The sequence below is a fragment of the Ranitomeya variabilis genome, chromosome 5 (assembly GCF_051348905.1).
Source record: "Ranitomeya variabilis isolate aRanVar5 chromosome 5, aRanVar5.hap1, whole genome shotgun sequence".
NCBI classification, from domain to species: Eukaryota; Metazoa; Chordata; class Amphibia; order Anura; family Dendrobatidae; genus Ranitomeya; species Ranitomeya variabilis.
Genome location: NC_135236.1, coordinates 192,549,682 through 192,575,579, shown reverse-complemented (window position 1 = coordinate 192,575,579; position 25,898 = coordinate 192,549,682). Strand labels below are relative to the sequence as shown.

General features: G+C 44.3%; 1 protein-coding gene across 1 annotated transcript in view; it reads left to right on the top strand.

The window, feature by feature from the left end:
- Positions 1-25,898, top strand: part of LOC143775485 (transient receptor potential cation channel subfamily M member 7-like) — a 211,044-nt gene that overhangs the window by 61,689 nt on the left and 123,457 nt on the right. Inside the window, exons 16-17 of the mRNA XM_077263672.1 lie at positions 6,216-6,397; positions 6,491-6,623. Coding sequence (XP_077119787.1) covers positions 6,216-6,397; positions 6,491-6,623 — 315 coding nt within the window. The remainder of the gene's footprint in view (positions 1-6,215; positions 6,398-6,490; positions 6,624-25,898) is intronic.

Sequence of the window (25,898 nt, the reverse complement as noted above, 5' to 3'; positions counted from 1 at the left end):
TCTGGTTAGAAGCTGTCTTTTGGTATCTCCACCCCGCTGAGACAGATTTATACGCTCTATGCCCTGAATCGTCATCATGGATGTATTTCCTGAATGGTACATGATAAAGTGTTTGGCAACAGCTGATAAATTCCAATTTGGAGTGTTACTACTCCCCAAATCCCTCAGATGCTCTGATATCCTGGTTTTTAACTTTCTCGTTGTGCACCCTATATATGCCAAATTACATTCCCTACAATCAATCTTATAAACCACATTATTTGAATGGAAGTTAATAAAAAATTTTATTTGAAAAGTTTTACTGTTGTCCCTATCCTGGAATGTGTTTTTCGTCAATGCATATCGACACGTGCTGCAGGCAGTGACACCGCACTTATAGAAACCCCTACATTGGAGCCATGTGCTAGAAGCCGGTTGGTGTGAAAAAAAGCTAGGTGACAAGGAGCTGCCTATAGTTGGCGCTCTTCTAGCCACAACGTTGAGACCATCCTTGAGAATATTTGAAAGGAAATCATCTTCCTGCAATATGGGTAACCTTTTTAATACTATATTTTTTATTGCGTTAAACTGGTTGCTGTATTGGAAACAGACATATGGTCTTTTCCCCTTCCCCTCTTTTTCTCTTTTATTTTCTCTTTCTAAGATTAGAAGACTATCTCTTGGCTTTTCATCAACTATTTTTTGTGCCCTATTTAAAGTCCAGTCAGGGTACTCTCTTTCTTTTAGTCGCACTTTTAAACGATCAAATTCCTCCTTTCTTAACGTTTCCCTGCTACAATTTCTTTTAAGCCGTGTGTATTCTCCCACCGGAATTGATTTTATGGTGTGCTTTGGGTGACTGCTCTTCGCATGTAAAACAGTGTTCCCACTAATGGGTTTTACATGCGTTTTACTATCAATAATTTGATTTTCCACCCCCATCAGATCTAAATCCAAAAACGAAATTGCACTGTGGTCCCATTTGTGGGTGAATTTGATGCCATAGTCGTTGCCATTGATGTAATCAATGAAGTCTGGCACGGCAGATACATCTCCACCCCAAATAATTAGGGTGTCATCGATGTATCTGCCGTATCAGACCAAAGAACCAGCAAAGGGATTGTTCACACAATAGATATATTTGCGCTCCCAATATGCCATAGTCAAATTGGCCAATGAGGGAGAATATTTGGCCCCCATCGGAACGCCTGTCCTTTGCTCATATACAGTGTTTTCAAATGAAAAAATATTATGTTTTAAAAGGAAAAAAGTAACTTGTAATACAAAATTAATTAAGTCCTGTGTATATGAGCTAAAGTTATCTAAATGATCACGCAGAGCCTCCATAGCTAAGGTATGCGGTATGCACGTGTACAGTGATATGACATCACAGCATAGCCATGAATAATTTTTTTGCCATATTTTATTGGAGAAGGTTTTAAGGACTTCCCTGGAGTCCTTAATATATCCCGGTAATTTGATTACAAGCGGTTGTAAGATGGAATCTACCCACTCACAGAGATGTTCATTCATTGACCCTATGCCCGACACTATGGGTCTCATGGCCGGCACACCCCCTCCTTTATGCACCTTAGGCAACCCGTACAATATAGGCATTTTTGGACTAGGAACATATAAATAATCTGCCTGCTTTTTGCTAAGAACACCCAAACTTAAACCTTCATTAATCATGATATTAATTTCCTCATTGTATTTTTTAGATGGGTTTCCTTTCATTTTGCCATACGTTTTATCGTCCATAAGTAATTCCAGCATTTTTTCTTTATAATCTTTCCTGTTCATGATTACTATCATCCCCCCCTTATCACTTTTTTTAATGATGATATTTTTCATTTCTTTTAGTTCCCTGAGGGCTTTTCTCTGTCTATGTGTAAGATTATTTAGTTTATTATTTTGATTTTTTACTATAATATTATCTTTGAGATGCTTTAGATCTTTTTCCATCATATCCTGGAATTTATCCATACATTCTACCCTAGACTGGATAGGGTAGAAGTATGGATTCTTTGTGCAAAAGCAGGCAGACTGATTAGTCACAGAAAATCCTGATGCACCCTGCATGGATAAGTCCTGGAGACATACAAGCGCTAATTGCTCACTGAAATCCATATGTGCAAACTCATTGATCCCTCGTTTCTCACGTTCAATGTTTCTCTCCTCTTCGTTGTTAGAAAAATGTTTTTTTATAGTAAGGTTCCGGATAAATTTATTCACATCCATGATAGTCGTAAATAAGTTAAATTCAATATCAGGTACAAAGTTTAAGCCTAAGGACAAAACATCCAGTTGATCATTCGATAGTTCCAATGTAGACAGGTTAATCACATTACATTTTATTTCCTTTTCTGCTTGCCCTTGTATCTGGTGGTCATTCTCGGCATGCTTTTTGTGTTTTCTGCCGCCCCGTCTTTTCCGTTTTTTGACGGTTTGTAAAAAGTTCTCCTATTTTCCCGATCTGATGGGGGTGGAAAATCAAATTATTGATAGTAAAACGCATGTAAAACCCATTAGTGGGAACACTGTTTTACATGCGAAGAGCAGTCACCCCAAGGACACCATAAAATCAATTCCGGTGGGAGAATACACACGGCTTAAAAGAAATTGTAGCAGGGAAACGTTAAGAAAGGAGGAATTTGATCGTTTAAAAGTGCGACTAAAAGAAAGAGAGTACCCTGACTGGACTTTAAATAGGGCACAAAAAATAGTTGATGAAAAGCCAAGAGATAGTCTTCTAACCTTAGAAAGAGAAAATAAAAGAGAAAAAGAGGGGAAGGGGAAAAGACCATATGTCTGTTTCCAATACAGCAACCAGTTTAACGCAATAAAAAATATAGTATTAAAAAGGTTACCCATATTGCAGGAAGATGATTTCCTTTCAAATATTCTCAAGGATGGTCTCAACGTTGTGGCTAGAAGAGCGCCAACTATAGGCAGCTCCTTGTCACCTAGCTTTTTTTCACCCCAACCGGCTTCTAGCACATGGCTCCAATGTAGGGGTTTCTATAAGTGCGGTGTCACTGCCTGCAGCACGTGTCGATATGCATTGACGAAAAACACATTCCAGGATAGGGACAACAGTAAAACTTTTCAAATAAAATTTTTTATTAACTTCCATTCAAATAATGTGGTTTATAAGATTGATTGTAGGGAATGTAATTTGGCATATATAGGGTGCACAACGAGAAAGTTAAAAACCAGGATATCAGAGCATCTGAGGGATTTGGGGAGTAGTAACACTCCAAATAGGAATTTATCAGCTGTTGCCAAACACTTTATCATGTACCATTCAGGAAATACATCCATGATGACGATTCAGGGCATAGAGCGTATAAATCTGTCTCAGCGGGGTGGAGATACCAAAAGACAGCTTCTAACCAGAGAAGCTTTTTGGATCTACAATTTGCGAACCACATATCCATCTGGTCTTAACCGAAAAAACGAGATCATGTATCATTATTGTTAAATGTTATTAATTTTTGTAATGTTTAGGTATTTATTATTGTAATTATCACTGTGTTTTTATTATGAGCATTGTATTGTCAATTGTTATCACTTCACCGCACTTATGTGAAATTTTCGCAGCTGCGGTGAAGTTTATATGTTCAGGACCTGTGGCAACAATCACGTGACCAGTTTTGATCACTGGATTGGTCCATGAACACTTGATAACAATTAGCGCGAACTTTGGAAAACTATGCATTGACTAAGATCGGGTACGATCGAAACGCGTCGCATGCACTTTGTACTGGCACATTTGCACCAAGGCAAGGACCTATTATGCTGTATCAACTTTTAATGAAGAAATAAAGTATCTATATTTTATGGAGCTGGAACGCTTTCCTTGTATCGTTACGTACACTCATCCCAGTCCGAGATGAAGTTCCGTGCACCTGCATAGATCGGTGAGCTGGCTGTGGCTTTTTTTAGCCTCTTTTTTTCTTTGAGGTTACTTATAGCTGGCATGGAAAAAATTATGATCTACTTTTTTTCATGGACATCAATATCTTATTCGGTGAGTTTGATAGGATTGACATCAATCACTTACCTGCCTAATTTTAGGCCTCATTCTCACGTCGATGATGCACAAATGTGTTGGATCCATTTACAGACAGACTGATGCAAAACACTGATAACACCGGTATCATTTTTTCCACGTGTGTTTAAACATGAATGTGTGAATGAGGCTCTATATTGTACATGGAGAAACACAAGTAGCCTGCTGGTCAGTACGGCTGCCAAGGAAACCATGTGCACTTAATAAGACTTTTGCAAAAACATTAAATTCATATTGTAAGCTTTATTCTCACCCCTTAATCCTTGGCCATTTTCTATTTTTGTGCATTTGTATTCTTCCGTACTTTGTCAGGTAGAATATAAAACACAAAACAATTCGGCTATGTTGGTAGAGTTTCAATGTGACAGAATTCACTGTGCAGTGAAAATGGTATGCTATTTTATTCTGTAGGAAAGTACAACTGTGGCTCTACTAAATTTATATAGTTTTTTATATTTTACTACACTGCTCAAAAAAGGGAACACTTAAAAAAAACAAAATGTAACTCCAAGTCAATCACACTTCTGTGAAATCAGCGTGTCCAGTTATGAAGTAACACTGATTGTGAATCAATTTCTCCTGCGTTGTGCAAATGGAACAGACAACAGGTAGTAATGATAGGCAATTAGCAAGACAATACGTATAAAGGAGTGGTTCTGCAGGTGGTGACCACAGACCATTTCTCTGTTCTCATTTTTTTTAGCTGTTGTTTTGGTCACTTTTGCATTTTGTCATTGCTCTCACCCCTAAGACACTGTACACTAGCATGAGGCGGTGTCTACAACCCACAGAAATTGCTCAGGTGCCAGAGCCCTGCAAAATGGCCTCCAGCAGGCCACTGACATCCATATGTTTGCTCAAACTGTCAGAAACAGACTCCATGAAGATGGTTTGAGGGCCTAACGTCCACAAGTTGGTGTTGTGCTTACAGCCCCACACCATACAGGGCAATTGGAATTTCCAGAGAACACCAAGATTGACAGATTTGACATTGGCACCCTGTGCTCTTCACGGATGGGAGCAGGTTCACACAGAGCACATGTGACAGATGCGACAGAGTCTGGAGACGTCATGGAGAAAGTTCTGCTGCTTGTAACATCCTCCAGGATGACCAGTTTGGCAGTGGTAAAGTAATGGTGTGGAGAGGCATTTCTATGGAGAGCCGAACAGCCCTAATGTGCTAGGCAGAGGTACCCTGACTGCCATTAGGATGAGCCTCAGACCCATTGTGAGACCATATGTAGGCACAGTGGATCCTGGGTTCCTTCTGATGCATGACAGTGCTAAGCCTATCGTGGCTTAAGTGTGTCAACAGTTCCTGCATGGTGAAGGCATTGATGTTATTGACTGGCCTGCCCATTCCCCAGACCTGAATCCAATCGAGCACATTTGGGACATCACGTCTTGTTCCATCCACCAACGCACCACGTTGCACACACACTGTCCAGGAGTTGACTGATGCTTTAATCCAGGACTGGGAGGGGATCCTTCAGGGGAACATCCGCCATCCTCATCAGGAGCATGCACAGATGTTGTTGGGAGGTCATACAGGCACGTGGAGGCCACACACACACTACTGAGCATCATTTCCTTGTCTTGATACATTTCTACTGAAGTTGGGTCAGCCTGTAATTTGATTTTCCACTTTGATTTTGAGTATCATTCCAAATCCAGTTCGACATGGGATATTGATTTTGATTTACATTGATCATATTTATGTTTTATTGTTCTCAACGCATTCCACTATGTAATGAATAAAGATCTGCAACTGAAATATTTCATTCAGTGATATCTAGGATGTGGTATTTTGGTGTTCCCTTTATTTTTTGAGCAGTGTAAAATAAATTAAAAGCAAAACAGGCTTTTGTACGAAGTAGGAAATAAGTTTCAGTAAGCGCGTTTAATACTTTTTACCTGTGTCATTTCTCACTATTACACAATTTAATTCATGGATATCTATGGTTTGATTTTTTTTTGCCTCTGTGGATTGGAGGGGTTGTTAATGACATCTGGAGATAATTTCATGTCAATAGCACCTTTAGAAATATATTTATTTTAAAAATTAATGATGTGTTCAATACTTATTGATGCTTCACCCGCTGTAACTAAAATATGTACTATTCATTGCAACTAATGGTGTTAAAAATTCTGTGTTTTACAGTAACGTGTATATGGAATGCAAAACCATATCTGATCATCTGTGGAAGTTTCAGCGCTATTATTTTGTCATGTTTTACCACAATAAGCCTGTGCTTCCACCACCCTTTATTGTCTTCAGCCATTTGTATGCTGTCATAAACTGGTTGTGTGGATGGAAAAAGAGATCAGGTTCTCAGGCACCAAGTAAGTTAAATCTACAGTATTTATTTTCCGATGTTTCTGATTTCATAATCCAACAGAGCAAAGCTCCTTTATTTTATTCCTACTTGCCCACAGAACTCTTCTTGACCGAGGAAGAGAAAAAAAGGCTGCATGAATTTGAAGAAGAATGTGTCCAGATCTATGTTAAAGATAAAAAAGATGATAACAATTCAAAGAGTGATGAAAGAATTCGTGTAACATCAGAAAGGTACATTTTATTGGGAAATTACTTCTTGACACACATCAGTAACAGTGAAAATACTATAATATTTAGTTGTTACGTCTTGTTATCTGTTATTTTAGCAATATTGATTTTTTTTTTTTTAAAGATAGTGTTCTCCGATTACATACATGAAAGTAATTGGTAAACATTGCTAAGCAAAATATAGGATTTCAACTTATTTTCTTTGGTTTTTATAATACTGGAGTTTTAGAATAAAAACTGTTTATAATTCTTAAAAAGAACATATCAATTGGGAAGAAAAAGTGACACTACATGAAATTGTAAGAATTTTCCCACATATATGTCACTAGATGGTGGCCCGATTCTAATGCATCAGGTATTCTAGAATATGTATGTAGTATATAGCACAGTCCACATAGGATATAACACAGCCCACGTAGTATATAACACAGCCACGTAGTATATTGCACAGCCACGTAGTATATAACACACTCCACGTAGTATATAGCACAGCGACATAGTATATAACACAGCCACATAGTATATAACACAGCCCACGCAGTATATAACACAGTCCACGCAGTATATAACACAGCCCACGCAGTATATAATACGGCCCATGTAGTATATAACACAGGCCACGTAGTATATTGCACAGCCACGTAGTATATAACACAGGCCACGCAGTATATAACACAGCACACGTAGTATATAACACAGGGCACATAGTATATAGCACAGTGACACAGTATATAACATAGCCCATGCAGTATATAACACAGCCCAGACAGTATATAACACAGGGCACGTAGTATATAGCACAGCGACGTAGTATATAACACAGCCCATGCAGTATATAACACAGCCCACACAGTATATAACACAGGGCACGTAGTATATATCACAGCAACGTAGTATATAACACAGCCCCCGCAGTATATAACACAGGCCACGTAGTATATATCACAGCAATGTAGTATATAACACAGCCCACGCAGTATATAACACAGGCCACGGAGTATATAACACAGCCCATGTAGTATATAACATAGCCCACGTAGTATATAACACAGCCCATGTAGTATATAACATAGCCCACGTAGTATATAACACAGCCCATGTAGTATATAGCACAGAGACCTAGTATATAACACCGCCACGTTGTATATAGCACAGCCCACGCAGTTTATAACAGCCCACGCAGTATATAACATGGCCCTCGCAGTATATAACACAGCCCACACAGTATATAACAGCCCATGTAGTATATAACACAGGCCACATAGTATATTGCACAGCCACGTAGTATCTAACACACCCCACGTAGTATATAGCACAGCAACGTAGTATATAACACAGGCCACGCAGTATATAACACAGCCCATGCAGTATATAACACAAGGCACGTAGTATATAGCACAGCGATGTAGTATATAACAGAGGCCACGCAGTATATAGCACAGCCCATGTAGTATATAACATAGCCCATGTAGTATGTAACATAGCCCACGTAGTATATAACACAGCCCATGTAGTATATAGCACAGCCCATGCAGTTTATAAAACAGCCCATGCAGTATATAACACGGCCCATGCAGTATATAACACGGCCCACGCAGTATATAACACAGCCCACGCAGTTTATAACACAGCCCACGCAGTATATAACACAGCCCACATAGTATATAACACAGGCCACATAGTATATTGCACAGCCACGTAGTATCTAACACACCCTACGTAGTATATAGCACAGCAACGTAGTATATAACACAGGCCACGCAGTATATAACACAGGGCACGTAGTATATAGCACAGCGACGTAGTATATAACACAGCCCACGCAGTATATAACACAGGGCACGTAGTACATAGCACAGCGACGTAGTATATAACAGCCCACGCAGTATATAACACAGCCCACGCAGTATATAACACAGCCCATGTAGTATATAACACAGCCCACGTAGTATATAACACAGCCCACGCAGTATATAACACAGCGACGTAGTATATAACACAGCCCACGCAGTATATAACACAGCCCATGCAGTATATAACACAAGGCACGTATTATATAGCACAGCGACGTAGTATGTAACACAGCCGACGCAGTATATAACACAGCCCACGTAGATATAACACAGCCCACGTAGTATATAGTAATGTGGGCACCATATCCCTGTTAAAAAAACAATTAAAATAAAAAATAGTTATATACTCACATTCCGGCAGCCCCTGGATCCAGCCCAGGCCTTTAGCGATGCTCCTCGCGACGCTCCGTTCCCAGTAATGCCTTTCGACAATAACCCATGATCATGTAGCGGTCTCGCGAGACCGCTACGTCATCATCTCGCGAGACCGCTACGTGATCTCGAGTCATTGCCGCAATGCATTCTTGAGCGTCGTGAGGAGCGGGAAAGGGTGCCGCAGACGCCGGAATGCGAGAATATAATGGTTTTTTTTAACATTATCTGTTTTTGCATAGGCAGCATCAATACTAAAAAGTGAAGCGGTGTATAACTCCCGCCCCAATATCGCTGATTGGTCGTGGCCAGCCGCGACCAATCAGCGACCCAGGATTTCCGTTACGGAAGTTACAGACAAACAGATGGAAGTACCCCTTAGACAATTATATATATCTAGATTTGCAAATTAGATGATTTTGCTCAGTATTACATGATTACAGGTTTTTCTTTCACTGTACCTGAATGATCGCAAAATATGGAGAATTTCTTCTCTAGGAGACAGCGTCGGACTGGGATGTCTGGGGCCCACAAAAGGAATTGACCCTAGGGTCCCACCCTACAGCTATATGCAAATACCTGTTAGCCGTTATCCTTGTTATAGTGGAGCATCAACTGTAAAACACAGGCAGCTCCTGCACATCTACTGTGAGTCACCATAACTGGAATCTACAATTAAAGTAGTTTACATTAACGGGCTTTTTTGGTTAAAACACACCGATCCATGGGCTCCACAGGATAGGTGATGACTTATTGATAGTTTGGGTCCAACCATTGGAAACCGTACCGATCAGAAGAATTGGGAAATTTTATCCCTGACACTTTTATCCCCATTTGAAAATGCAGCGGCAGGTGGGATTTTCTGACCTCAGCTCTATTCATTCTCTTTGGAGCTTTCAGAAAAAAACAAGAGCAGCACTCCCAGCCACTGAGTGAATGAATAGATCAGTGGTCAAGTCAAACATGCCGCTCGAGTCTAATGGGGACAAAAGCTCCACATTTGAACCCCATCACTCAATAACTTATCACTTATCCTGTGGAGATATAATTACTTGTTTTCACCAGAGAACCCCTATAAGTGCATCTTGTTCCAAGTATTTAATCACTAATTGAAATAAAGAATCTTCTCCTAATTAATATCAGAGAGAGCAATTGACCACCCTACACAGCACAATTCACTATTCCAAGACCAATAATACCACATACAAGGGAGAAATATTTCCACATCGTGACAGGACTAGATATTACCACCAAGTAGTGACAGAATAATACCACATACTGTACAAGAGAGAAATACACCATGACCAGAACACATTACCAGCATATAGCGACTAAATAATTCCACATACAAGGGAGAAATTCCACCACACCAAGACCAGACCACATAGTGACCGAATAATACCATATACAGGGACAAAGAGATGCGAACTCTGCTTCAGGAAAATGGCCGCCGCGATCTCCATCTGCGCACGCGCGGAATCCCGCGGCCATTTTCCTGAAGCCCCGGGTAGCAGAGCGCTCGATCTGCGCACGCGCGGCCACAGGAAGATGGCCGCCCCCACCGATCACCAGGGGAATAGCGCAGATCGCGCTCTTTTCCCTCCCCTGTGCAGTGGATTCTGGACTTGGGCATGCGCAAACCACTACGCCACCAACGGAAAACTAAGCAAGATCTGGGGGAAGACACCACGCCCATCTGACCAGACCAGCCTGATTGACAGGCGAAAACGGCTACTTTGGTAACGTATTTCGGCAGCATAGGTGGGGAATCGGGGTCCACAAAATACACTATTGTAATGCACAGCTCAGGCCCTATTTAACGGTATTTTTATCTCATACGGAAAAAACGGGGTGACAGGTTCCCTTTAATGATATGCCCGTGCTCCGGGGGGGGGGGGGGGTTTGCGGGGACTGTGGACCGCATCTCCCTGCTGTAAGCCAGAGAAAACAAGAAGCGATCTACCCACAGGCTCGCCCCAAAGCACAAAAGCACAAAAATATCCATCATCATAGACAAAGAGAGAGACTGTTTGTGCTGCGGGTTGGGCCTGTTGGCAGGTCTCTTCTTGGTTTCTCTGGCCTAGAGCAGGAAGATAACTCTGCCTACAGTTCCGACAAAGAGCAGGAGCAGGGGTATTCTAGTGGGCAGGGACAAGTTGCCAGGGACCTGCCTTTCCAAGTAGTCTCCTGTGTGGCTCAGTCCACGGGGGTTATTAAACCACGTTTTGTTTTAAACTATGCTTTTCTATGAAACAGCGCTTTATTTCAGAGAAGAATATATATGGCTGAAATAATGTAATCAGAGACTGTTGCTTGTGGATTGGACAGCATGTATCAGCTTTCAGGTTCCCTTTAACTTTCCCTTTCTTAGAGTCTGTGGTGCAACGTGACGTTGGTGGATGGTGCGAGACATGATGTCCCAGATGTGTTCAATTGGATTCAGGTCTGGGGAACAGACAGTCCATAGCTTCAATACCTTCATCTTGCAGGAACTGCTGACACACTCCAGCCACATAAGGTCTGGCATTGTTCTGCATTAGGAAGAACCCAGGATATGGTCTCACAAGCGGTCTGAGGATCTCATCTCGCTACCTAATGGCAGTCAGGCGAGCAGATGGAGGGCTGTGCGGCCCTCCAAAGAAATGCCACCCCACACCTTTACTGACCCACTGCCAAACCAATCATGCTAAAGGATGTTGCAGGCAGCAGATCGCTCTCCACTGAATACACATGTATTGAGGTAGACTTAAGGTACCGTCACACTAAACGATATCGCTAGCATTCCGTGACGTTGCAGCGTCCTGGATAGCGATATCGTTGTGTTTGACATGCAGCAGCGATCAGGATCCTGCTGTGATATCGCTGGTCGTTGATTAAAGTTCAGAACTTTATTTGGTCGTCAGATCGCCGTGTATCGTTGTGTTTAACAGCAAAAGCAACGATACCAGCGATGTTTTACAATGGTAACCAGGGTAAATATCGGGTTACTAAGCGCGGGGCCACGCTTAGTAACCCGATGTTTACCGTGGTTACCAGTGTAAAATGTAAAAAAACAGTACATACTCACCTTCGCGTCCCCCGCCGTCCGCTTCCTGCACTGACTGAGCGCCGCCCGTAAAGTGAAAGCACAGCACAGCGGTGATGTCACCGCTCTGCTGTTAGGGCCGGCACTCAGTCAGTGCAGGAAGCGGACGCCGGGGGACGCGAAGGTGAGTATGTAGTGTTTGTTTTTTTACATTTTACACTGGTAACCAGGGTAAACATCGGGTTACTAAGCACGGCCCTGCGCTTAGCAACCCGATGTTTACCCTGGTTACCCAGGGACCTCGGCATCGTTGGTCGCTGGAGAGCGGTCTGTGTGACAGCTCTCCAGCGACCAAACAGCGACGCTGCAGCGATCGGCATTGTTGTCTGTATCGCTGCAGCGTCGCTTAGCGTGACGGTACCTTTAGCCTTTGTATCTTTAAAAAGTAATGGAATGCGCATAAGGTGTTGTAAGAGGTAGATAGACCACAATGAGCCTTATTCTCTGTTCATAGGAAAGGCTGCAGCTGGCATGTGGCTCCCACCCTATTTCCTTGTTAGTGACCCTTTCAGTGTGGAGGCTGAATCTTAAAGATACAAAGGCTAAGTCTACTTCAATGCAACTGTATTCCTAGCAATTGATAACAAAGGATAGCCTGCTATGGATGTGAACAGTTTCATTTAATTCCATTCTGCTGGCCAATCAAGACCACTTTTGACAGACTTCCATAGGGCAATCTGAGAGCCCGGGACCTACATACGATACAACTACCAGAAGATTGTCTTCCTGACAAAGGCTCGTGCCTGAGCCGAAACGTTGGAAACCATTTTCTTTTGCACAAGATATTTTAAAAAAACTTTGAAAGCAACAGTTCTGTCTTCATGATTTTGGAGTTTGCCGGGGTTAGATCTTTTGTATTGTCTTACCGCTTTATCCCTGAGCTTCTAACTGTGGTTGAGCCTGATCCTATCCGCTTTTTGTTTATATTCCTAGTAGACAACCATACCTGTTATGGTTCTCAATGGCAAGAGAACATAGCCCAGCAAACATAGGTACTAGCTCTTGGAAGGATGGAAACTAAACTGACCATGAACTAAACCTGCCGCACAACTAACAGTAGCCGGGTAGCGTTGCCTACGTTTTTATTCCTAGACGCCCAGCGCCGGCCGGAGGACTAACTAATCCTGGCAGAGGAAAATATAGTCCTGGCTCACCTCTAGAGAAATTTCCCCGATAGGCAGACAGAGGCCCCCACATATATTGGCGGTGATTTTAGAAGAAATGACAAACGTAGTATGAAAATAGGTTTAGCAAAATTGAGGTCCGCTTACTAGATAGCAGGAAGACAGAAAGGGTTCTTTCATGGTCAGCTGAAAACCCTATCAAAATACCATCCTGAAATTACTTTAAGACTCTAGTATTAACTCATAACATCAGAGTGGCAATTTCAGATCACAAGAGCTTTCCAGACACAGAAACGAAACTACAGCTGTGAACTGGAACAAAATGCAAAAAACAAACGAGGACTAAAGTCCAACTTAGCTGGGAGTTGTCTAGCAGCAGGAACATGCACAGAAAGGCTTCTGATTACAATGTTGACCGGCATGGAAGTGACAGAGGAGCAAGGTTAAATAGCGACTCCCACATCCTGATGGAAACAGGTGAACAGAGGGGATGATGCACACCAGTTCAATTCCACCAGTGGCCACCGGGGGAGCCCAAAATCCAATTTCACAACAGTACCCCCCCCTCAAGGAGGGGGCACCGAACCCTCACCAGAACCACCAGGGCGATCAGGATGAGCCCTATGAAAGGCACGGACCAGATCGGAGGCATGAACATCAGAGGCAGTCACCCAAGAATTATCCTCCTGACCGTATCCCTTCCATTTGACCAGATACTGGAGTTTCCGTCTGGAAACACGGGAGTCCAAGATTTTTTCCACAACGTACTCCAACTCGCCCTCAACCAACACCGGAGCAGGAGGCTCAACGGAAGGCACAACCGGTACCTCATACCTGCGCAACAATGACCGATGAAAAACATTATGAATAGAAAAAGATGCAGGGAGGTCCAAACGGAAGGACACAGGGTTAAGAATCTCCAATATCTTGTACGGGCCGATGAACCGAGGCTTAAACTTAGGAGAAGAAACCCTCATAGGGACAAAACGAGAAGACAACCACACCAAGTCCCCAACACAAAGCCGAGGACCAACCCGACGCCGGCGGTTGGCAAAAAGCTGAGTCTTCTCCTGGGACAACTTCAAATTGTCCACTACCTGCCCCCAAATCTGATGCAACCTCTCCACCACAGCATCCACTCCAGGACAATCCGAAGATTCCACCTGACCAGAAGAAAATCGAGGATGAAACCCCGAATTACAGAAAAAAGGAGACACCAAGGTGGCAGAGCTGGCCCGATTATTGAGGGCAAACTCCGCTAAAGGCAAAAAAGCAACCCAATCATCCTGATCTGCAGACACAAAACACCTCAAATATGTCTCCAAGGTCTGATTAGTCCGCTCGGTCTGGCCATTTGTCTGAGGATGGAAAGCAGACGAGAAAGACAAATCTATGCCCATCCTAGCACAGAATGCTCGCCAAAATCTAGACACGAATTGGGTTCCTCTGTCAGAAACGATATTCTCCGGAATACCATGCAAACGGACCACATTTTGAAAAAACAGAGGAACCAACTCGGAAGAAGAAGGCAACTTAGGCAGGGGAACCAAATGGACCATCTTAGAGAAACGGTCACACACCACCCAGATGACAGACATCTTCTGAGAAACAGGAAGATCCGAAATAAAATCCATCGAGATGTGCGTCCAGGGCCTCTTCGGGATAGGCAAGGGCAACAACAATCCACTAGCCCGAGAACAACAAGGCTTGGCCCAAGCACAAACGTCACAAGACTGCACAAAGCCTCGCACATCTCGAGACAGGGAAGGCCACCAGAAGGACCTTGCCACCAAATCCCTGGTACCAAAGATTCCAGGATGACCTGTCAACGCAGAAGAATGAACCTCAGAAATGACTTTACTGGTCCAATCATCAGGAACAAACAGTCTACCAGGTGGGCAACGATCAGGTCTATCCGCCTGAAACTCCTGCAAGGCCCGCCGCAGGTCTGGAGAAACGGCAGACAATATCACTCCATCCTTAAGGATACCTGTAGGTTCAGAGTTACCAGGGGAGTCAGGCTCAAAACTCCTAGAAAGGGCATCCGCCTTAACATTCTTAGAACCCGGCAGGTAGGACACCACAAAATTAAACCGAGAGAAAAACAACGACCAGCGCGCCTGTCTAGGATTCAGGCGTCTGGCGGACTCAAGATAAATTAGATTTTTGTGGTCAGTCAATACCACCACCTGATGTCTAGCCCCCTCAAGCCAATGACGCCACTCCTCAAAAGCCCACTTCATGGCCAAAAACTCCCGATTCCCAACATCATAATTCCGCTCGGCGGGCGAAAATTTACGCGAGAAAAAGGCACAAGGTCTCATCACGGAACAATCGGAACTTCTCTGCGACAAAACTGCCCCAGCTCCGATTTCAGAAGCGTCGACCTCAACCTGAAAAGGAAGAGCAACATCAGGCTGACGCAACACAGGGGCGGAAGAAAAGCGGCGCTTAAGCTCCCGAAAGGCCTCCACAGCAGCAGGGGACCAATCAGCAACATCAGCACCCTTTTTAGTCAAATCAGTCAATGGTTTAACAACATCAGAAAAACCAGCAATAAATCGACGATAAAAGTTAGCAAAGCCCAAAAATTTCTGAAGACTCTTAAGAGAAGAGGGTTGCGTCCAATCACAAATAGCCTGAACCTTGACAGGATCCATCTCGATGGAAGAGGGGGAAAAAATATATCCCAAAAAGGAAATCTTTTGAACCCCAAAAACGCACTTAGAACCCTTCACACACAAGGAATTAGACCGCAAAACCTGAAAAACCCTCCTGACCTGCTGGACATGAGAGTCCCAGTCATCCGAAAAAATCAAAATATCATCCAGATACACAATCATAAATTTATCCAAATAATCACGGAAAATGTCATGCATAAAGGACTGAAAGACTGAAGAGGCATTTGAAAGACCAAAAGGCATCACCAAATACTCAAAGTGGCCCTCGGGCGTATTAAATGCGGTCTTCCACTCATCCCCCTGCTTAATTCGCACCAAATTATACGCCCCACGGAGATCTATCTTAGAGAACCACTTGGCCCCCTTTATGCGAGCAAACAAATCAGTCAGCAGTGGCAACGGATATTGATATTTAACCGTGATTTTATTCAAAAGCCGATAATCAATACACGGTCTCAAAGAGCCATCTTTCTTAGCCACAAAGAAAAAACCGGCTCCTAAGGGAGATGACGAAGGACGAATATGTCCCTTTTCCAAGGACTCCTTTATATATTCTCGCATAGCAGCATGTTCAGGCACAGACAGATTAAATAAACGACCCTTAGGGTATTTACTACCCGGAATCAAATCTATGGCACAATCGCACTCCCGGTGCGGAGGTAATGAACCAAGCTTAGGTTCTTCAAAAACGTCACGATATTCAGTCAAGAATTCAGGAATCTCAGAGGGAATAGATGATGAAATGGAAACCACAGGTACGTCCCCATGCGTCCCCTTACATCCCCAGCTTAACACAGACATAGCTTTCCAGTCAAGGACTGGGTTATGAGATTGCAGCCATGGCAATCCAAGCACCAACACATCATGTAGGTTATACAGCACAAGAAAGCGAATAATCTCCTGATGATCCGGATTAATCCGCATAGTTACTTGTGTCCAGTATTGTGGTTTATTACTAGCCAATGGGGTGGAGTCAATCCCCTTCAGGGGTATAGGAGTTTCAAGAGGCTCCAAATCATACCCACAGCGTTTGGCAAAGGACCAATCCATAAGACTCAAAGCGGCGCCAGAGTCGACATAGGCATCCGCGGTAATAGATGATAAAGAACAAATCAGGGTCACAGATAGAATAAACTTAGACTGTAAAGTGCCAATTGAAACAGACTTATCAAGCTTCTTAGTACGCTTAGAGCATGCTGATATAACATGAGTTGAATCACCGCAATAGAAGCACAACCCATTTTTTCGTCTTAAATTCTGCCGTTCACTTCTGGACAGAATTCTATCACATTGCATATTCTCTGGCGTCTTCTCAGTAGACACCGCCAAATGGTGCACAGGTTTGCGCTCCCGCAAACGCCTATCGATCTGGATAGCCATTGTCATGGACTCATTCAGACCCGCAGGCACAGGGAACCCCACCATAACATCCTTAATGGCATCAGAGAGACCCTCTCTGAAATTCGCCGCCAGGGCGCACTCATTCCACTGAGTAAGCACAGCCCATTTACGGAATTTCTGGCAGTATATTTCAGCTTCGTCTTGCCCCTGAGATAGGGACATCAAGGCCTTTTCCGCCTGAAGCTCTAACTGAGGTTCCTCATAAAGCAACCCCAAGGCCAGAAAAAACGCATCCACATTGAGCAACGCAGGATCCCCTGGAGCCAATGCAAAAGCCCAATCCTGAGGGTCGCCCCGGAGCAAGGAAATCACAATCCTGACCTGCTGAGCAGGATCTCCAGCAGAGCGAGATTTCAGGGACAAAAACAACTTGCAATTATTTTTGAAATTTTGAAAGCAAGATCTATTCCCCGAGAAAAATTCAGGCAAAGGAATTCTAGGTTCAGATATAGGAACATGAACAACAAAATCTTGTAAATTTTGAACTTTCGTGGTGAGATTATTCAAACCTGCAGCTAAACTCTGAATATCCATTTTAAACAGGTGAACACAGAGCCATTCCAGGATTAGAAGGAGAGAGAGAGAGAGAAAGGCTGCAATATAGGCAGACTTGCAAGAGATTCAATTACAAGCACACTCAGAACTGAAGGGAAGGGAAAAAAAAAAAAAAAAATCTTCAGCAGACTTCTCTTTTCTCTCCTTTCTCAGTTAATTAATTTAACCCTTTTTGGCCGGTCAAACTGTTATGGTTCTCAATGGCAAGAGAACATAGCCCAGCAAACATAGGTACTAGCTCTTGGAAGGATGGAAACTAAACTGACCATGAACTAAACCTGCCGCACAACTAACAGTAGCCGGGTAGCGTTGCCTACGTTTTTATTCCTAGACGCCCAGCGCCGGCCGGAGGACTAACTAATCCTGGCAGAGGAAAATATAGTCCTGGCTCACCTCTAGAGAAATTTCCCCGATAGGCAGACAGAGGCCCCCACATATATTGGCGGTGATTTTAGAAGAAATGACAAACGTAGTATGAAAATAGGTTTAGCAAAATTGAGGTCCGCTTACTAGATAGCAGGAAGACAGAAAGGGTTCTTTCATGGTCAGCTGAAAACCCTATCAAAATACCATCCTGAAATTACTTTAAGACTCTAGTATTAACTCATAACATCAGAGTGGCAATTTCAGATCACAAGAGCTTTCCAGACACAGAAACGAAACTACAGCTGTGAACTGGAACAAAATGCAAAAAACAAACGAGGACTAAAGTCCAACTTAGCTGGGAGTTGTCTAGCAGCAGGAACATGCACAGAAAGGCTTCTGATTACAATGTTGACCGGCATGGAAGTGACAGAGGAGCAAGGTTAAATAGCGACTCCCACATCCTGATGGAAACAGGTGAACAGAGGGGATGATGCACACCAGTTCAATTCCACCAGTGGCCACCGGGGGAGCCCAAAATCCAATTTCACAACAGTACCCCCCCCTCAAGGAGGGGGCACCGAACCCTCACCAGAACCACCAGGGCGATCAGGATGAGCCCTATGAAAGGCACGGACCAGATCGGAGGCATGAACATCAGAGGCAGTCACCCAAGAATTATCCTCCTGACCGTATCCCTTCCATTTGACCAGATACTGGAGTTTCCGTCTGGAAACACGGGAGTCCAAGATTTTTTCCACAACGTACTCCAACTCGCCCTCAACCAACACCGGAGCAGGAGGCTCAACGGAAGGCACAACCGGTACCTCATACCTGCGCAACAATGACCGATGAAAAACATTATGAATAGAAAAAGATGCAGGGAGGTCCAAACGGAAGGACACAGGGTTAAGAATCTCCAATATCTTGTACGGGCCGATGAACCGAGGCTTAAACTTAGGAGAAGAAACCCTCATAGGGACAAAACGAGAAGACAACCACACCAAGTCCCCAACACAAAGCCGAGGACCAACCCGACGCCGGCGGTTGGCAAAAAGCTGAGTCTTCTCCTGGGACAACTTCAAATTGTCCACTACCTGCCCCCAAATCTGATGCAACCTCTCCACCACAGCATCCACTCCAGGACAATCCGAAGATTCCACCTGACCAGAAGAAAATCGAGGATGAAACCCCGAATTACAGAAAAAAGGAGACACCAAGGTGGCAGAGCTGGCCCGATTATTGAGGGCAAACTCCGCTAAAGGCAAAAAAGCAACCCAATCATCCTGATCTGCAGACACAAAACACCTCAAATATGTCTCCAAGGTCTGATTAGTCCGCTCGGTCTGGCCATTTGTCTGAGGATGGAAAGCAGACGAGAAAGACAAATCTATGCCCATCCTAGCACAGAATGCTCGCCAAAATCTAGACACGAATTGGGTTCCTCTGTCAGAAACGATATTCTCCGGAATACCATGCAAACGGACCACATTTTGAAAAAACAGAGGAACCAACTCGGAAGAAGAAGGCAACTTAGGCAGGGGAACCAAATGGACCATCTTAGAGAAACGGTCACACACCACCCAGATGACAGACATCTTCTGAGAAACAGGAAGATCCGAAATAAAATCCATCGAGATGTGCGTCCAGGGCCTCTTCGGGATAGGCAAGGGCAACAACAATCCACTAGCCCGAGAACAACAAGGCTTGGCCCAAGCACAAACGTCACAAGACTGCACAAAGCCTCGCACATCTCGAGACAGGGAAGGCCACCAGAAGGACCTTGCCACCAAATCCCTGGTACCAAAGATTCCAGGATGACCTGTCAACGCAGAAGAATGAACCTCAGAAATGACTTTACTGGTCCAATCATCAGGAACAAACAGTCTACCAGGTGGGCAACGATCAGGTCTATCCGCCTGAAACTCCTGCAAGGCCCGCCGCAGGTCTGGAGAAACGGCAGACAATATCACTCCATCCTTAAGGATACCTGTAGGTTCAGAGTTACCAGGGGAGTCAGGCTCAAAACTCCTAGAAAGGGCATCCGCCTTAACATTCTTAGAACCCGGCAGGTAGGACACCACAAAATTAAACCGAGAGAAAAACAACGACCAGCGCGCCTGTCTAGGATTCAGGCGTCTGGCGGACTCAAGATAAATTAGATTTTTGTGGTCAGTCAATACCACCACCTGATGTCTAGCCCCCTCAAGCCAATGACGCCACTCCTCAAAAGCCCACTTCATGGCCAAAAACTCCCGATTCCCAACATCATAATTCCGCTCGGCGGGCGAAAATTTACGCGAGAAAAAGGCACAAGGTCTCATCACGGAACAATCGGAACTTCTCTGCGACAAAACTGCCCCAGCTCCGATTTCAGAAGCGTCGACCTCAACCTGAAAAGGAAGAGCAACATCAGGCTGACGCAACACAGGGGCGGAAGAAAAGCGGCGCTTAAGCTCCCGAAAGGCCTCCACAGCAGCAGGGGACCAATCAGCAACATCAGCACCCTTTTTAGTCAAATCAGTCAATGGTTTAACAACATCAGAAAAACCAGCAATAAATCGACGATAAAAGTTAGCAAAGCCCAAAAATTTCTGAAGACTCTTAAGAGAAGAGGGTTGCGTCCAATCACAAATAGCCTGAACCTTGACAGGATCCATCTCGATGGAAGAGGGGGAAAAAATATATCCCAAAAAGGAAATCTTTTGAACCCCAAAAACGCACTTAGAACCCTTCACACACAAGGAATTAGACCGCAAAACCTGAAAAACCCTCCTGACCTGCTGGACATGAGAGTCCCAGTCATCCGAAAAAATCAAAATATCATCCAGATACACAATCATAAATTTATCCAAATAATCACGGAAAATGTCATGCATAAAGGACTGAAAGACTGAAGAGGCATTTGAAAGACCAAAAGGCATCACCAAATACTCAAAGTGGCCCTCGGGCGTATTAAATGCGGTCTTCCACTCATCCCCCTGCTTAATTCGCACCAAATTATACGCCCCACGGAGATCTATCTTAGAGAACCACTTGGCCCCCTTTATGCGAGCAAACAAATCAGTCAGCAGTGGCAACGGATATTGATATTTAACCGTGATTTTATTCAAAAGCCGATAATCAATACACGGTCTCAAAGAGCCATCTTTCTTAGCCACAAAGAAAAAACCGGCTCCTAAGGGAGATGACGAAGGACGAATATGTCCCTTTTCCAAGGACTCCTTTATATATTCTCGCATAGCAGCATGTTCAGGCACAGACAGATTAAATAAACGACCCTTAGGGTATTTACTACCCGGAATCAAATCTATGGCACAATCGCACTCCCGGTGCGGAGGTAATGAACCAAGCTTAGGTTCTTCAAAAACGTCACGATATTCAGTCAAGAATTCAGGAATCTCAGAGGGAATAGATGATGAAATGGAAACCACAGGTACGTCCCCATGCGTCCCCTTACATCCCCAGCTTAACACAGACATAGCTTTCCAGTCAAGGACTGGGTTATGAGATTGCAGCCATGGCAATCCAAGCACCAACACATCATGTAGGTTATACAGCACAAGAAAGCGAATAATCTCCTGATGATCCGGATTAATCCGCATAGTTACTTGTGTCCAGTATTGTGGTTTATTACTAGCCAATGGGGTGGAGTCAATCCCCTTCAGGGGTATAGGAGTTTCAAGAGGCTCCAAATCATACCCACAGCGTTTGGCAAAGGACCAATCCATAAGACTCAAAGCGGCGCCAGAGTCGACATAGGCATCCGCGGTAATAGATGATAAAGAACAAATCAGGGTCACAGATAGAATAAACTTAGACTGTAAAGTGCCAATTGAAACAGACTTATCAAGCTTCTTAGTACGCTTAGAGCATGCTGATATAACATGAGTTGAATCACCGCAATAGAAGCACAACCCATTTTTTCGTCTTAAATTCTGCCGTTCACTTCTGGACAGAATTCTATCACATTGCATATTCTCTGGCGTCTTCTCAGTAGACACCGCCAAATGGTGCACAGGTTTGCGCTCCCGCAAACGCCTATCGATCTGGATAGCCATTGTCATGGACTCATTCAGACCCGCAGGCACAGGGAACCCCACCATAACATCCTTAATGGCATCAGAGAGACCCTCTCTGAAATTCGCCGCCAGGGCGCACTCATTCCACTGAGTAAGCACAGCCCATTTACGGAATTTCTGGCAGTATATTTCAGCTTCGTCTTGCCCCTGAGATAGGGACATCAAGGCCTTTTCCGCCTGAAGCTCTAACTGAGGTTCCTCATAAAGCAACCCCAAGGCCAGAAAAAACGCATCCACATTGAGCAACGCAGGATCCCCTGGAGCCAATGCAAAAGCCCAATCCTGAGGGTCGCCCCGGAGCAAGGAAATCACAATCCTGACCTGCTGAGCAGGATCTCCAGCAGAGCGAGATTTCAGGGACAAAAACAACTTGCAATTATTTTTGAAATTTTGAAAGCAAGATCTATTCCCCGAGAAAAATTCAGGCAAAGGAATTCTAGGTTCAGATATAGGAACATGAACAACAAAATCTTGTAAATTTTGAACTTTCGTGGTGAGATTATTCAAACCTGCAGCTAAACTCTGAATATCCATTTTAAACAGGTGAACACAGAGCCATTCCAGGATTAGAAGGAGAGAGAGAGAGAGAAAGGCTGCAATATAGGCAGACTTGCAAGAGATTCAATTACAAGCACACTCAGAACTGAAGGGAAGGGAAAAAAAAAAAAAAAAATCTTCAGCAGACTTCTCTTTTCTCTCCTTTCTCAGTTAATTAATTTAACCCTTTTTGGCCGGTCAAACTGTTATGGTTCTCAATGGCAAGAGAACATAGCCCAGCAAACATAGGTACTAGCTCTTGGAAGGATGGAAACTAAACTGACCATGAACTAAACCTGCCGCACAACTAACAGTAGCCGGGTAGCGTTGCCTACGTTTTTATTCCTAGACGCCCAGCGCCGGCCGGAGGACTAACTAATCCTGGCAGAGGAAAATATAGTCCTGGCTCACCTCTAGAGAAATTTCCCCGATAGGCAGACAGAGGCCCCCACATATATTGGCGGTGATTTTAGAAGAAATGACAAACGTAGTATGAAAATAGGTTTAGCAAAATTGAGGTCCGCTTACTAGATAGCAGGAAGACAGAAAGGGTTCTTTCATGGTCAGCTGAAAACCCTATCAAAATACCATCCTGAAATTACTTTAAGACTCTAGTATTAACTCATAACATCAGAGTGGCAATTTCAGATCACAAGAGCTTTCCAGACACAGAAACGAAACTACAGCTGTGAACTGGAACAAAATGCAAAAAACAAACGAGGACTAAAGTCCAACTTAGCTGGGAGTTGTCTAGCAGCAGGAACATGCACAGAAAGGCTTCTGATTACAATGTTGACCGGCATGGAAGTGACAGAGGAGCAAGGTTAAATAGCGACTCCCACATCCTGATGGAAACAGGTGAACAGAGGGGATGATGCACACCAGTTCAATTCCACCAGTGGCCACCGGGGGAGCCCAAAATCCAATTTCACAACAGTACCCCCCCCTCAAGGAGGGGGCACCGAACCCTCACCAGAACCACCAGGGCGATCAGGATGAGCCCTATGAAAGGCACGGACCAGATCGGAGGCATGAACATCAGAGGCAGTCACCCAAGAATTATCCTCCTGACCGTATCCCTTCCATTTGACCAGATACTGGAGTTTCCGTCTGGAAACACGGGAGTCCAAGATTTTTTCCACAACGTACTCCAACTCGCCCTCAACCAACACCGGAGCAGGAGGCTCAACGGAAGGCACAACCGGTACCTCATACCTGCGCAACAATGACCGATGAAAAACATTATGAATAGAAAAAGATGCAGGGAGGTCCAAACGGAAGGACACAGGGTTAAGAATCTCCAATATCTTGTACGGGCCGATGAACCGAGGCTTAAACTTAGGAGAAGAAACCCTCATAGGGACAAAACGAGAAGACAACCACACCAAGTCCCCAACACAAAGCCGAGGACCAACCCGACGCCGGCGGTTGGCAAAAAGCTGAGTCTTCTCCTGGGACAACTTCAAATTGTCCACTACCTGCCCCCAAATCTGATGCAACCTCTCCACCACAGCATCCACTCCAGGACAATCCGAAGATTCCACCTGACCAGAAGAAAATCGAGGATGAAACCCCGAATTACAGAAAAAAGGAGACACCAAGGTGGCAGAGCTGGCCCGATTATTGAGGGCAAACTCCGCTAAAGGCAAAAAAGCAACCCAATCATCCTGATCTGCAGACACAAAACACCTCAAATATGTCTCCAAGGTCTGATTAGTCCGCTCGGTCTGGCCATTTGTCTGAGGATGGAAAGCAGACGAGAAAGACAAATCTATGCCCATCCTAGCACAGAATGCTCGCCAAAATCTAGACACGAATTGGGTTCCTCTGTCAGAAACGATATTCTCCGGAATACCATGCAAACGGACCACATTTTGAAAAAACAGAGGAACCAACTCGGAAGAAGAAGGCAACTTAGGCAGGGGAACCAAATGGACCATCTTAGAGAAACGGTCACACACCACCCAGATGACAGACATCTTCTGAGAAACAGGAAGATCCGAAATAAAATCCATCGAGATGTGCGTCCAGGGCCTCTTCGGGATAGGCAAGGGCAACAACAATCCACTAGCCCGAGAACAACAAGGCTTGGCCCAAGCACAAACGTCACAAGACTGCACAAAGCCTCGCACATCTCGAGACAGGGAAGGCCACCAGAAGGACCTTGCCACCAAATCCCTGGTACCAAAGATTCCAGGATGACCTGTCAACGCAGAAGAATGAACCTCAGAAATGACTTTACTGGTCCAATCATCAGGAACAAACAGTCTACCAGGTGGGCAACGATCAGGTCTATCCGCCTGAAACTCCTGCAAGGCCCGCCGCAGGTCTGGAGAAACGGCAGACAATATCACTCCATCCTTAAGGATACCTGTAGGTTCAGAGTTACCAGGGGAGTCAGGCTCAAAACTCCTAGAAAGGGCATCCGCCTTAACATTCTTAGAACCCGGCAGGTAGGACACCACAAAATTAAACCGAGAGAAAAACAACGACCAGCGCGCCTGTCTAGGATTCAGGCGTCTGGCGGACTCAAGATAAATTAGATTTTTGTGGTCAGTCAATACCACCACCTGATGTCTAGCCCCCTCAAGCCAATGACGCCACTCCTCAAAAGCCCACTTCATGGCCAAAAACTCCCGATTCCCAACATCATAATTCCGCTCGGCGGGCGAAAATTTACGCGAGAAAAAGGCACAAGGTCTCATCACGGAACAATCGGAACTTCTCTGCGACAAAACTGCCCCAGCTCCGATTTCAGAAGCGTCGACCTCAACCTGAAAAGGAAGAGCAACATCAGGCTGACGCAACACAGGGGCGGAAGAAAAGCGGCGCTTAAGCTCCCGAAAGGCCTCCACAGCAGCAGGGGACCAATCAGCAACATCAGCACCCTTTTTAGTCAAATCAGTCAATGGTTTAACAACATCAGAAAAACCAGCAATAAATCGACGATAAAAGTTAGCAAAGCCCAAAAATTTCTGAAGACTCTTAAGAGAAGAGGGTTGCGTCCAATCACAAATAGCCTGAACCTTGACAGGATCCATCTCGATGGAAGAGGGGGAAAAAATATATCCCAAAAAGGAAATCTTTTGAACCCCAAAAACGCACTTAGAACCCTTCACACACAAGGAATTAGACCGCAAAACCTGAAAAACCCTCCTGACCTGCTGGACATGAGAGTCCCAGTCATCCGAAAAAATCAAAATATCATCCAGATACACAATCATA